General features: G+C 44.0%; 1 protein-coding gene across 1 annotated transcript in view; it reads right to left on the bottom strand.

The window, feature by feature from the left end:
• Positions 1-13,005, bottom strand: part of LAMA2 (laminin subunit alpha 2) — a gene marked incomplete at its 5' end in the record, with an annotated part of 363,202 nt that extends 350,197 nt beyond the window's left edge. Inside the window, one exon of the mRNA XM_084261417.1 lies at positions 12,921-13,005. Within this exon, the coding sequence (XP_084117543.1) occupies positions 12,921-13,005 (85 nt within the window). The remainder of the gene's footprint in view (positions 1-12,920) is intronic.
• Between the last annotated feature and the right edge of the window lie 1,853 nt (positions 13,006-14,858).

A 14,858-nucleotide genomic window follows, 5' to 3' on the forward strand; every position in this document is an offset into this window, starting at 1 on the left:
CAGGCTGAACCAGCCCAGCTCCCTCAGCCTCTCTCCATAGGGGAGCTGCTCCAGCCCTCTAATCATCCTTGTGGCTCCTCTGAACCCTCTCCAACAGTTCCACATCCTTCTTGTATTGGGGGCCCCAGCTCTGGACACAGGACTCCAGACGGGGCCTCACGATGGCAGAGCAGAGAGGGACAATCCCCTCCCTGTCCCTGCTGCCACCCCTCTGCTGATGGAGCCCAGGATACCATTGGCCCTACGAGCTGCAAGAGCCACTGCTGGCTCATGTCAAGCTTCTCATCCACCACAATCCCCAAGTCCTTCTCAGCAGGGCTACTCTCAATAAGTTCTTCTCCCAGTCTGTATCTGTGTAGAAATACAGACTCACTCAAAACTGTTCCCAAAATCTGAATGTCCGAGGTACTTAATTCAGTTTTTAATGCAGGTTGGTAATATGCTGTACTTCTAAACAATTTAGATCTTGCACCTTAGGTATAGCAACATACATTGTGATGACAGCAAGGTCCTCCATTGCATGGGAGTACAGCACACCGGGGACAAAAATCGAGTTAACATCAAAGAAGATTTTAGGAAGATATAACATCCCTGAACAATAACTAGAGCTAAGATGGGTTAAAATTTCAGGCTTTGTTTCAGAACAAAGCTACAAAGATTCTCAGGAAAAAAAACAGCTTGTGTGCGCCTGCTAATTAAAAAAATAAAATATTTAAGATAAATACGCTCGTTTTATTTCATGCTAATTATACTTCCTATTGGAAACTGAGGCTGAGATGCATCATATCTTAAAATCTCTTTAGGTCCAACAAGCCTAAATACACTCTTACATATTAAATCCACCATAAAATCTAAAATATGATGCCAGATACAAAGAGGTTTGCTGATAAAAATTCATCTAAATTCTTTTAGCATAAACCTCTAAAACCTCGACCTTACTTCTTGAGACACTTTATCCAACAATGGCTGAATCCCTTACTGAAGTTTCTCTGCACTAGTATGTAAAGGATTTGAAATTACCACCGGTCGAGTTTTTCATAAAACACATATATACACTTACAAGTGCATGTGTGGGAGTGATTAATGTGCATGAAACACCGCAGTGGAATTCTAGCAGTATCATCTGATGACATGCCAATCAATATTTTGGTCCTCACAGATTCCAAACAGCTGTTTCTTCAGCCCAGCTGATGCAGTGGAAACGTCTCAGCTTGGACATGGAAAAGTTTAACTCCTAAGGAAGAGATTACTGTGGATCTGTGCATGTCACTGGAAAGAACTTCCCCTTGCATGCCATTCGCACATTTACTTTGTGGTAACAGCTAATTGGTTCTTTGTTCACCGTTTAGGTACCACCAGAAAGTCAAGGGAGCTGATAAAAAGATAGAAACAAAGCCTCACTTACACAAGAAACAACACTAAATGCTTCTTAGTTTCCAACTCTAGTTTAGCTACTCATTCTGACAGCTCTGGGACCCTCTGGCTCCTCTTGTTCTTCCAGTCATCGCAGAAAAAAAGCCTCTTACACACACACACCCATATGTTCAGCAGAACATTGAGACAGAACAAACCGTTATGCTCCGGGTTGTATGCTGCTTTTAGAAGGGCTGGGAAGGAAATTCTTGCCACGGGAAAGTCAATAAGAGTTTCACTGCTGCTTCAAACGAACCGAACTTTTGCACTACAATGAGGACACATCACACGTTTCCAGCATTTCAGCTAACAGCCATGAAGGAAAACCAGCCAGTCAATGAGAGAAAATAACTTCGTGGACTCTCTGTGGATTTGGTGTAGCAGGGAATACGTAAATTCTGTTTCATTTCAAGAAAATAGGAGCTGCCATGCTCTAGACAAATGCTACATTCTTAAACTAATTCCTGAAGTGATTTAAAGGTCTGCAGTGAAGAACAGAATGGGTTTTTTAACATGAAAGTTAATAATTACTTGAGTTTATGAAACAGATTAAGCAGAGTAATTTCAGCTCATTCTATATTGTCTTAATAATGTTGACTCACTTTGAAATGAAATGTTACATTACAGAGGTACTCAGATCAGTCAGTGGATTAATTCATCAGTGGATTTTCTATTAATTGGGAATATTTATTTTCACACCGAGCAGCCAAAATCCCTTCACATTCCTAGAAACCCCTCTATTCAAGGGGATGAGAAGAATCTAAGCCAGTGCCCTTCACACATCACGTTCACAGTCACACACCTGAGTGGTGTAAAACCTCCTCCAGTCACCTCTGACCCAAGCAGCCTCAGGCACACTCTACTCTGCTGCTTCTGCATGAAGCCCATACCCCATGCAGCAGTTACTGGGAAGAAAACTCTCCGTTGTCATAACAGCAACATATAAACATAAATAAAGACTGGTAATAGCAGAGGAAGAGAGGTAGCAGTTAAAGTCCACATTATGCATGCAGGTGTTGTTTTCACTTTGCATTCACCAGCAACAACTTACATCAAAGCTGTTTAAGCCTTGCTTCCCCTGACTTGCCCAAACTGCCTGTGCAGTGGAATTTTCTGTGATGTGCTTCTTTACGTTCCCAGGCATAGCTCTTCCTATGAAAATATTTACAGCTAAAATGAAGGAGAAGGGAGACAATGCGAATCTCTTGCGTAAGGACAGTGCAACTGAGGTGTTTCACAACAGCAGCGGAAAATTAAAAGCAGAGTCTACAGAGGAGCTGCAACAGATTCCAGCGGCTTTGAGACAGGCTGCCCACGAGTTACCCCATCTACCACAGAGATGAAAGGTCCCACATGAAAAGTGATAGTCTATAAATGATGCTCTGTAGAACTGGAATTCCCGAGGATTTCGTAGCAGCTTACGGCTAAATAGGGCGCTTGCAGCTTCCTGGGTCTTTAATAACTGAGACGTAAGAAGCTGGCTGCACCCTGTTTAAATGAATGTTGCATTTGCTCATGTTAATTGCAGGAAGAGGCTCTGCAGACCACTGCTAAGACTATAGCAAATTACTGAACAGCTTCCAATGTAACAAATACTCATAGCTGTCAATTCAAAACCAATTCCATATACCTCATGAAAAACTTTATCAATTCTTTCATAAATGGAGTTCTTTCCTTGTTTTCTATGATACCATGTAAGATACCCATGCATATTCTTAAATGCTGTTCTGAAAGCCTAAGTCTACTATAAATAGCCCTTACTAATATGTCCACCACAAATTCTTTGAAGGCTTAGCCACATAATATACAAAAGCCAATCTGGCTTCTGCCAACACAACATATTTATCCATGTGTTGACTAATTCTGTTCTTTATCATGTCTACAACTATGTTCAGTCCTAAAATTACAGTTAGAAGTTCACTGTGTGAGGCCTTTTTAAATACTGGCATTATATTTGCCAGCTTCCATTTCCCCTCTAATGAGGCTGTTCATATAACCTGCTCAACAATTGGTGATATAATGTCATTGCTATATCAGCATTTTCACACCAAGTTCTTTACATCCTTCCATAAATCTCAGATTCAAATACCTATTTCCCCTAGAGCTACTGAGCTGATTCCACTCATCACCTTTAACCAATCTATATCTAAGCTGATTTCACAAGCATTTTCATGCCAAACACAAACCCTATACCCAGAGTGATAACTTAATAAATCAGTGTTTGTATCCTCCTGTATCTGCTGCTAAGATCAAAGCGCTGAGGGCATCAGCTGTCTCTGTCCTCTATAGTGTTAATCACAATCAGGAATTACTGTCTATCTGCCATTAGTTTGCTCATCAACACAATTTTTCTTTTGAACTACATTATACATATGATCCGGCACCATCATCACACTCTGTGATATATGGCACCTCTATTTTAACCCTAAAGAGCCTAGAATATGAAGACAAGGTTTAACATCAGCAACGTTTAAAACTCAAAGCAAAAAGCTTGGTTTATTAACAGTCATCTCACAGAATATCTAATTATTTTTATTTTCATTCTTACAGATAAGACATAAATAGCCCTCTCTGCCCAACTTTTCCCCTCAAAAAGTACCTTATGTTCCTCAAGCAGTGTTTTTAAGATGAGCACTGTCAAACTGTAGGTGTATCAGTAAGCCATACATTATGTATTCAATGTATGTAATGAAAAACACAGAAACACTTGCAAAGAACTAGAAACAGTTTTGCTCTCTGTCCAAAGTAACATACTAAACCAAGCAGCAATCTCTCTCTTACTAGTGGCATATATGTAATTCTACTATGTTGAGTTATATTGTGGAACTTAATCAAGATGAAAGACAACAGGTGAAAGCAAAAAGCACCCCAGCAAAACAAGTAGTTGCGTAAGAACCTATCACCACCTCTGAATCACAGCAGTTTTAAATAGGTATTTTGGGACAAATAGAAACTGTAAGTGGAAGTACTGTACAGCCACGGGCTCCTTACTATCGTGAAGAACCAACAGGTTAGAAGGGAGCTGCATTCCTTGGTTCATTTGGGTATTATCATCTAAGGACAGCCAGAAGTGAAATACTGAAAGTAACACCATTCACCAATGAATAGACAAATGATTCAGTGCAACAACTTGAATTCCACTTTATTCTTTTGTGTCAAATTTCCCCAAGAACTGACTCAAGCTCTTGATGATGGTGACTGTTGCTGCTATTATTGTTATTTTTACCATCACTTTTCTATGCCACGGAAGTTCTTTCACCAATTAAACTATGAGCTTCAAAGTCCCTCCTAAATAACTCCTACCAATATGGCAAGCAGGCTCAGTGCACTTTCTAGTTAACAAGCTCTGAAGTTGATACAGGCATTCAACTATTAATTTTTCTGGCAAATGACTGCCCTATTCTCCATGTCAAAACTGTAGCTGGGGGATGAAACTGAAGTTGCATGCATAACCAATGATTATAGGGTATGCATGCAAAAGCTTCCCACCTACTCAGAATTTAGAAAATATTTGTCATATTTACTATATAAGCACACCAAAAGTGACTGGGAGGGAGAAGAGCACTTACAGAGACCCTGAACCCACACAACACACAGCTTTAATACAATGGAAGGCTGTGCCCAGCTGCAGCAAGGACTGTGCTTAAGAGATGAATTCAGTGTGCATAATACAAATGTATTTTTCAATTAAATATGGGGGGGGGGGGGTTCCCCTGCTAAAAAAAAAAACCCTTTTTATGTGAGGGCTTATTCTTCAAAAATGCATGATTAATAGAAAATATTCTCCCATTACACCAGAATCAAAAGCCAATGAGAAACCTACTCTGTTTTATGCCATGTACTGTGAATGGGAATTCAGTATTACCAATGATGGCTCAAGGTTAAACATATGAAGTGCATTTCTGATGCCCTGCAACCATCTTTTTCTTGCCACTACAAAGAATTCACACAACTAACTCTGACGTGCAACTGTATCACACTCAAATCACCAGCTCTGGGATTTGTGCAAACATTCATGTCCTATTCCTGGTGGTTTCAAATATCAAATCCAAAAGCCCTGTATGTGTTATTTATGTTACTTTGCATTCTTTAAAAGGCATGGACCTCTTCTTGTTTCATAGAGCTCTCTCTGGCTTTCAGAGGAATCCAAACTACTCATGTTCCCTACCACTGCAGGTGGATTTAGAAAATGCACAAAATAGTATTACTACAAGATAGTATTTTATCATATATATTTAGAAACATAGCAATATGTACAAATAAGGCTATTTGTTTATTCCTGCTCCCTGCCTAAAAGGTATTCAGCAATGAATATATAGCAGTAGTTCTGCCTTCTCAATGCAGGATGCACTCTAGGAAAGTTAATATCTGATGCATTTCCCTCTAACAGAGATTATCCAGATAATTCTGTGGAACAGAACTGCAGGCTGTTGAGCAGCTAGCATAAACAGAGGAATGAATTGCCATGTCCAGCATCTTCCATCAAAACCTAAAGGCAGCCTGAGTGAAAGTGGCACCTAAAACTCATAGGGTTCACCTGAGAGAAGAGCTGGTATATATGTTGAAAACCAGATCAGGCCCTAAATCAACTTTCATTCTCACTGGAAGTGTGCAGAAACTCTGTTTTCCCATAGCAGTGGGAAATACACAGTATGTTTAGAGGCATTTTATAAACTTTTCTCAGTAAGAATTTTTCTGATTCTTTCTATCTAGCCTCAAAGAGTGTCCCCCTTATTGGGATAGATGAAGAATGACAAGATACAGTCATTTGCCATTAAAAAAACTGATATAGCTATAAAAGAATTTTTTTTAAAACCTATTTTGTTCACCATTTTGGTAATTTTCATTTTTACTACACCTTAAATCTATGAATTATGACAGTAGTAGTTACACGTGTCAGTTGAGACAGAACAAGGCGTTGTAATGCTATTTGGATAATCCACCCTTCAGGAATGTTCATTATTCTTCCTGAAGTTTCACAAGAGTTCCCTGGCATAATACTGCTACAGCTGCTTTACAGCCTAATGTTATTACAAGGTCTGATTCACAGATAATGTCTGCTAGAGGAGTCTGGCAGGGAGCAGAGTCCTAGGAAAATCCTTGTGATGCTGAGGTGTAACTAATGGAGACTGAGCTGCTAAAAAAACTGAGGGTAGTAACAGCTAACAGTTGTGCAAAATTCCTGAGAGATCTTTGTTATTTCTCAGAACAAAACCCACATAAATTCAAGTTATTTTGTCTGGAAATCGTAGCATTTTTTCTAATCAAAATTAAAAAAAATAAAAGTCTCATCTCCACCTTCTCTGTGGTACTTCAGTGGTCCAAAATCACTGCTACTTTCTTTGGTATGTCTCTTGCCTGCTTCTTCAGATTGAGAAGAAGGTCAAAACTGCAGAAAAGCAGGAACTAGGAATTGGCTGTCGAATGCAGTAGGTGGTATAAGAGAACTAATAACATGCAGTCATCAGCAGAGCCAGCCCATGAACAGGCTTTATTGGCAAACTTCAAGGAATTCCCCTTCCTCTTTCAAAGACCTGGATGGAGTCAATATGAAGTTTAGCAAACATATTTGTCAGTATTTTGCATCTGATTTGGTCTGTATTATTGTTAGTGTGTCCTGCTTTGTTAGTGTGCAACATACAAGTTCTCAGATACTCCAGACAGAACTCTCACCCAGGAGAAAAATATCCAGTAATTAAGGGCTTACTATCTATGAAAAAAAAGTTGGGAAAGAAAAGGAGATAATCAGGTGTGCATGCTGGTTCATACTTGTATTTATTAGTGTCTTACCACCATTACTGACCTACAAACATAAGGAGTCTGGTCTTGAGGGAGAAAAAAAAGAAGGAAGAGGAATGGAAAAGGGAAGGGGAAGCAAAGAGGAAGAGAAGAGAGAGAGAAGAGAGAGAGAAGAGGAAGAGGGAGAGGGAGAGGGAGAGGGAGAGGGAGAGGGAGAGGGAGAGGGAGAGGGAGAGGGAGAGGGAGAGGGAGAGGGAGAGGGAGAGGGAGAGGGAGAGGGAGAGGGAGAGGGAGAGGAGAGGAGAGGAGAGGAGAGGAGAGGAGAGGAGAGGAGAGGAAGAGAGAAGAGGCAAAAGGCAACCCTGCACCAGGAATTCATGCTGCCTCTTATTCCAAAATACTATAATCTCCAAAAACTGTCAGTCCAAGTAGCTGGATAAGAAATTAGAACATGTGTGGGTGGATTCCTTCCTCCAGCCTGAATTAATTAAAAGTGATTGTTTGCTGTATTATTTTAAGCGGATTTTTGGAGCAGGTTAAAGCACCACTGTTCTGACTTTAGTATTTCAAGCCTAATAAGAAAAAAAAACCAAAACCTTGTAGCAGGAAAAAATTAATAAGGGGTTTAAGCATAAACTGCATCTTATGTTTGAGTTTGTTGCTGGGAGAAATTCACGCATTCTTGCACTAGACCTGCCTCGTTCAGTTTGGCTGTGGTTATTTCACCTTAAAGCATGTGGCTGTGGTTATTTCACCTTAAAGCCCGTACACAAAACCCACACAAATTCATGTCTCCAGTCAGTCTGGGCAATTCCACCTATTTCTAATACCTTGGGTTGGCCCTTAGTTACTGTGTTTTCTTTTCTCCCATTCTAAACCTGAAACACATTAATATCCTCTGCTTTCACTTACTCAGCCAGTTACCTAGGAAAATACTATAACAACAACTTGAAGTAAAATCTTATAAGCAATCATCATTTATTTTTGAGAGCAACATCACACAAAAGTTTGGGGACTGTTAATTCCTATTAATCAGACTCACAAGCACCTTACACAGTTACAGCTTTCTCTTAAACTAATCTATTCTTAAAACCAGGAAAATTCTTATATTAAAGTTATATTAAATTGCTATATTAAAGTTATATTAATTGTCTCTTAAGCTACATCAATCTATTCAGAATGATTACGTTTCATTGAATCACACTAAACACTCCTAAGAGAGTTCCTAGAACTGATCAATATCAGTCTTGTATACATATATCTTAAAAAAATAATTTAAAAGAAACAAAGATCCCTAATTTCCATATCACCAAAAGCTGATTTGCAAACACATTTAGTAGCATATAGAATGAATGTTAAAAGGGGATACACACAGGATGTACTATACTGCAGTACACCATCAGTGAACAAGGCTTTGTTACCTGTTGCAAAATCCTGAAATCAGACTAAGGAACTCCCTTTTTTAAAAAATATATACACAGATTTTTACACATTGCACGTTGCTCACCCTCCACAACGGACATATTCTCCTTTGCATTCTTGAAGCCAGATCCCTACATATCCTAACCAGACTGAATGGGTTAGACAATGGCTAAATTCCACCTTTCCTCTCGCAGAAGAGGAAATACTTTGGGGCTCTGCCTCCCAAATAGCCATTGATTTTCAGTGATTATCTTAAAGATTTCTACATTGCTTTCAAATTTGGCTGATGCTGAACTACAGCTTCAAGATGTGTTTAGGTGAGAACAAGCTGATAAACAGCAATCAGATGAGCCTTGTGCTGCCAGGAAAGTAGAATGCAAATTTATCAGGTGCCTGCCCATGGGGAGTGGAGAATCAGTTCCTGGTTTTGCTTTCCTTGTGTGTGCACGGCTTTTGATTTGCCTATTAAACCGCCTTATGTCAACCCAGGAATTATCTCACTCTTACTCTTCTGACTGTCTCCCCCCATCCCATGGGGGAGAGGGAGTGAGAGGCTGTGTGTGGGGTTCAGTTGCCAGCTGGGGTTAAACGCCAATACTGACCTTACTCCAAAGAGTTCCCTATAGAGAAACAGAAGGGTTCACTTTTGTACCAGATTGCATTAACAAAGCCACAGGGGATTTCTGTCTCCAGAAACAGAGAGTCTAAATCCACACAATATTCTTCAATCTTAATATGCAAAATACCAATATTATGTCCCCTTATCCTTCTCTCTTGACCTGTCGAGTACAGTGTGGAATACACACACGTGTGTATGTGGGAAGGAATCTTGTAACTCCTCATTTCCAGGAGATCACAGAGAGAACAGTTTTGAACTAAATTCTGGAAACTCATTTTAAAAACCTACACCTACAGACAGACTTCATATATTGATCAACCTGTCCCCATCGATTGCCTAACATACTGGGACTAATCACATCTACCAGGGCTGATGTTCACCCCTCATTTCTCTTTCGAATGAGAAATTTCACTTTCACCTCATAAGCATCCTATATACATCACCTCTTGGAGTCAACTTACACTTCCGATTTGTGAGATGCTCAGAAACACTTGTACTCCATGAGTTACCCCAGCAGCTGACACCACAGATCAAGTTACTGTCCAGTGGATGTTCCTTAGCCCTGTCCCTGCTGTTTACACCTTTCACAGGCAAATAGCTTCAGTTCTCTCCCGGGATAGATACTTGTGCCTTCTATACCTTTTAATAAAAGGATTACTTCTTCAAGACCAAAAGCAAGTTTTTTATGCCTTTCCAAACTACTATTTTATTTGGCTCACAAAGAAAGGAAGAGAACAAACCAAGGTTCAAGAATCAAAAGGAACCTTATATAGCACTTCAGTAAGTTTGCCTTAACCGTAAATAATGCGTACCTTTAAGAAACACTATTATGGAATATACATGCCTTTCTGGTTCTGATTCTTCCATTTTATGTGAAAGTCTGCATGGCTACTTGGTGTTCAAATGACAGAGAAATGAATAATGTGTGTAGCTCAAAAAAATAAAAAAATTAACTCCAGGTTTCTGACCACAGTAAATCTTTTACCAACTTCAAAATAAATAAAAAATTAAAACAAAACAAAACAAAACAAACCCAAAAAACAACCCAGAACTACAGACTGTTCTCATCTTCGAGGTGCAAAATGTTCTTGAACTGTTCTGTTCTAAAAAACAACAAGGGAATTCATTGTGATGTCTCAAATACTGTTTTTCAAAGCATTGCAGCTCAGTTACATAATTTTCTCCACAGACATCAGACTGACAATTAAAGAGCTTTACTTACCAGCCAACATTACGCTTACTACCAAATAACTACTAAGTGGGAAAAGAGAAGTTTTAAGTCTAAAGGTATAACCCATGGGTCCAGTAACATACTCACATGTGTCAAAAGTCCCTCAGGACGTCAGTGAAGTCAGGCTTGTCAAACTTTTTGCATAAGAAAGGAGCTCATCGCCTCCTTGCCTAGGCAAGACAGTGAGATCTACATAGTGCTAGCACCTCCTAGCAGCTGTAACAGATCTTAGAAAGAAATTTAGAAGACGGTAAATGACTTGAAAATTTGGCAGGCCAGCACTTCAGTTCAACCGAGAGGTTCAGAAGGTCCCATCATCACGTTATTAGCATTTAATTAAAAGTCTTAGTGTTCCTCACTGAATTACCACAGTTATAACATATCACCAGCAACACAGCAGATGAACGCCCAAGACACCCACTTCTAATTTAAAAGAAAAATATCATATCCCTTCACTGCAGAGGTTAAAACCCACAAAGATACTGCACAAAGAAAAGGACATTCTCCAAAAGTGTCTCTCTGTGTGTGGCTGTCTGAGAGAGAGAGAGAATATTAAAAGAAGTGCCAAATCAGTGTTTTTCTAGCTGAAAGATGACTTAGCTGGCAGGGGAAAAAAGAACAAGGGGAAAAAAAAAAAGCAAGAGGAAAATATGTAATGTACTGCATCTTAAATGCTCAGCTCTTAAAATCTCTCTGTTTACCAATAAGCCATCATCTAAACACAGTCTAATTCTGGATGAGTTTTTATATACACAGATACTTGATCAACTGTCGTTTATCCTCACACAGTAAAATTAGTATTAAGGAGTCATCTGCTTGAGACACTTCTTCATGCAATGACAGCACATCATGTTTTCCAAAGCAAACCCTAAGCCCTGAAAGCTCCTAATCCAAAGCGTTCAGCCTGTAGTGTGACATCAAGGTCAAACAGAAGCTGGATGCTATGCCAGTGGCTTTAATTGGGTTTATTTCAACGCATCCATAGTATCTGCTTACTGAATTCTTTTTAGCAAGGCTAAAAACGTCACGAGCGGCAAATGTGGGCGCCAGGCAGAGAACTGTGAGCTGCAGAAGGGTTTTAAGGATATTCTCAGAGAGACGATGATCATGTCTGTTTCTCCCACACCTGTACATCTCCCCTTTTTTGATCTTCCCACAGAACACTAACTGAAAAAGCAAACAAAGAAATAAACAAATTCAAAAAAAGGCCCTTAGTGCCAGCACACCTCAACACCGTGTAGTGGAAGATGACTGTACGTGTCAGACATTGACCATTCCCTGGGATAAAAAGGACAGGGATCTCCTGGAGAGAGTCCAGAGAAGGGCTACAAAGATGATGAAGGGCCTGGAGCATCTCCCCTGTGAGGAAAGGCTGAGTGAGCTGGGGCTGTTCAGCCTGGAGAAAAGAAGACTAAGGGGGGACCTTATTAATGTTTATAAATATCTTAAGCATGGGATGCAGGGGGAATGGGCAGCCCCTTTTCAGTGTCTGTGGGGACAGGACAAGGGGCAATGGCTGCAAGTTGGAGCACAGGGAGTTCCACACCAACATGGGGAAGAACTTTTCCCCAGTGAGGGTGAGGGAGCCCTGGGACAGGCTGCCCAGGGGGTGTGGAGTCTCCTTCTCTGGAGAGATTCCAGCCCCGTCTGGACGCCGCCCTGTGCAATATGAGCTGGGGAGCTGCTTTGGCAGGGGGATGCTCTCTCTCCAACCCCTGCGATTCTGTGATTCTGTGATTCTATGACACAACCGATTCCGTTCCCATCCCGGCCGTGGTTAGTTTCTGACACGGAGCAAAGCCTCGCGGCCGGGTAAGCGCCTCAAATTGCTGCCCGGAATAAAAGCAGCCGGAGCACCCATCCCGCTACAGCCTGCCGGGCCTGCCCGAAGCGCGGAGGTGCCGACAGACGGGCACACCCCGGGGTGAGGGGCTGCCAGCGGACCAGCCCGCCGGGACTGCGCGACGCTTCGGGGTCCAGCCCGCGCCCCGCCGCCCCTGAGAACCAAGAAGTACTCTTCACCCCCCACCCCGCGCTCCGTCCCAGCGCAGCCCATCCGCCAGGCTCTGACCCGCCGCTCTGCCTCTCAGTGCGGGTCAAGGGGGGACGAGCGAGCGGGAGCCAGAGCGTAACGCGGGGCGCAGCCAGCGCCGGCACCTCGGCAGCAGCGCCCGGGCGCGCCGAGCCGGGCGGCCCTGCCCCGGGGCGGGGTGGGAGCCCGCGGCCCCGGCCGAGGGCTGCTGCGCTCCCGGCGCCACAGCAGCTTTCTTCGGGCCGGCCGATGTACCGGCGGCGGTGTCCCGGCAGCGCGGCCCCGTCGCGTCCCCTCTGCAAGCTGGGGGGTGCTTGTCACGCTCGGTCCCTGTGTCCCGTCCCCCCAAGAGCGTCCCGTCACCACAGGGAGCCCCGAGCCAGTGGCTAGGGTCGCCTTCCCCTCAGCGCCCTCCGCGGCCCCGGCCGGGGCGAGCGAGGCACGGGCTCCCCTCTCCCCTGTACCTCTTTGCGGCGGCGGCGGCAGGGGCTGGCCTCGGCTGCCGAGCGCCGCCAGGAGCAGGAGGAGCGGCAAACTTTCCCGTGCCATGGCTCCTGGGCAGCCCAGCCGCCGGCTCGTCCCGCCTCGGGCCAACCGGCCGATCGAGTCGCCGTCGCCCGAGAGACGGAGAGGAGACCCCGCTGCCTCGGGCACGGAGCAGGACACACCCCTGTCCCGTCCCGTCCCACCCCGCCCCGCCACTCTCCGCCCCGCCGCGCCGGGACGCGTCTCCCAGGGCTGGCGAGGTGCGAGAGCGAGGGGGTCCCGGGGCGCGCCCAGCGGGGGGGGAGCCGCGGCCGAAGGAGGGGGCAGAGGCTGCGGCAGGTTCCCCGCGGGGTCCCGCGCCCCGGGTCGCGCCGTTTTAGAGCCGTTAGCCGCGACGGCGGCTCTGGCTGGCTCCGGGGTGCCCCGGCCCGGCACCGGCACCCTGCGCGTCCCCTGGGCCGGGACACGGCGCGCTGCCGCCTCACGGGAACTCTCGAAACCTAAATTCAGCCTTAAACCGAAGCGTTTAAGATCAGGGTGCCCGGGAGTGATCAGAAGGCCCGTGTACTGCCGGGGGGGGAGGGCTATCCCGGTGGGTGTTTGGAAAGGGAGAACTGCGGTGAGGCGGGTGCTGTGTCCGGGGCACCAGCCGGGTAGGGCAGGGGGAAAACCCGTGTACTGCGTAAGGGAAAAACCAGTGTTGGATTAAAAGAAAGTGCTGATTAAAACCTACTGCACGGTTTTCATAAAGAGAGAAGGGAAGGAAAAAAAAAAAGAGCTTTAAAAAATTTCAGAGAAACCGATTTTTCTTAATCATAGAATTGTAGGGGTTGGAAGGGACCTCGAGGGATCATCAGGTCCAACCCCCCTGCCAAAGCAGCTCCCTAGGACATATCACTCAGATAGGCATCCAGGCAGGTCTTGAATCTCTCCAAGGAAGGAGACTCCACACCCCCTGGGCAGCCTGTCCCAGGGCTCCCTCACCCTCACTGGGCAAAAGTTCTTCCCCATGTTGGTGTGGAACTCCCTGTGCTCCAACTTGCAGCCATTGCCCCTTGTCCTGTCCCCACAGACACTGAAAAGGGGCTGCCCATTCCCCCTGCATCCCATGCTTAAGATATAAACATTAATTAGATCCCCCCTTAGTCTTCTTTTCTCCAGGCTGAACAGCCCCAGCTCACTCAGCCTTTCCTCACAGGGGAGATGCTCCAGGCATCACTATGTAGTCCATAAAGTGCTTCCATACGAGCAGTAATGGTCGCTAATTTCTCTCAGCTGCTTCTCCCTCTGCAATTCCGCTCATGCAAAAGTTTTTATCACAAGGGATTGTGCACATATGCAAGAGGAATAAGGTAGCAAAGTTTGAAGTTCAACAAAGAAAGTAAAATCACTTCATCCGAGTATATGCCTGTAACTTGGGGAATTCAGTGCCAGTTGTACAGGTGGGGATTTGACCACATCTATGCCGGTTTGACTCTAAAACACATTCATCAGCTGAATGAGGTCAGGTGTAGCAGCAGATGCTGCATAAAAGCCCTGCTAGCACGAGGTGCACGCTCCCCCAGCTGGAAAAATTCTTTCCAAGGCTGCAAGAGATGCAAGAGCTACAAATGAGTTTGAGGTATTACTCCAGAAGCAGGTTGTAGAAACTGAAGGTGGGACCTGAAGGCGAGATCCTCTGTTGCTTTATGTAAAGAAGGTCTCATCAGGTCTTAGGCAGAAGGCTCAGCTATGGTTTCATCACTTACCTGGGCTGAAATGGGTTTTTCTTCATGTTCAAAACTATCTATCTTCACAACCTTTTTATTCATATCCAAAGATGAGCCAAATTCGCCTTTGTCACTGCTGCTTTTTTCCCTGTATACCAGCCTGTCTTGCCTCTGCAGCTTCTCAGGTTGCTGTTAGTCTCAAAACCC

The sequence above is a fragment of the Gallinula chloropus genome (assembly GCF_964237585.1).
Source record: "Gallinula chloropus genome assembly, chromosome: 3".
Lineage (NCBI taxonomy): Eukaryota > Metazoa > Chordata > Aves > Gruiformes > Rallidae > Gallinula > Gallinula chloropus.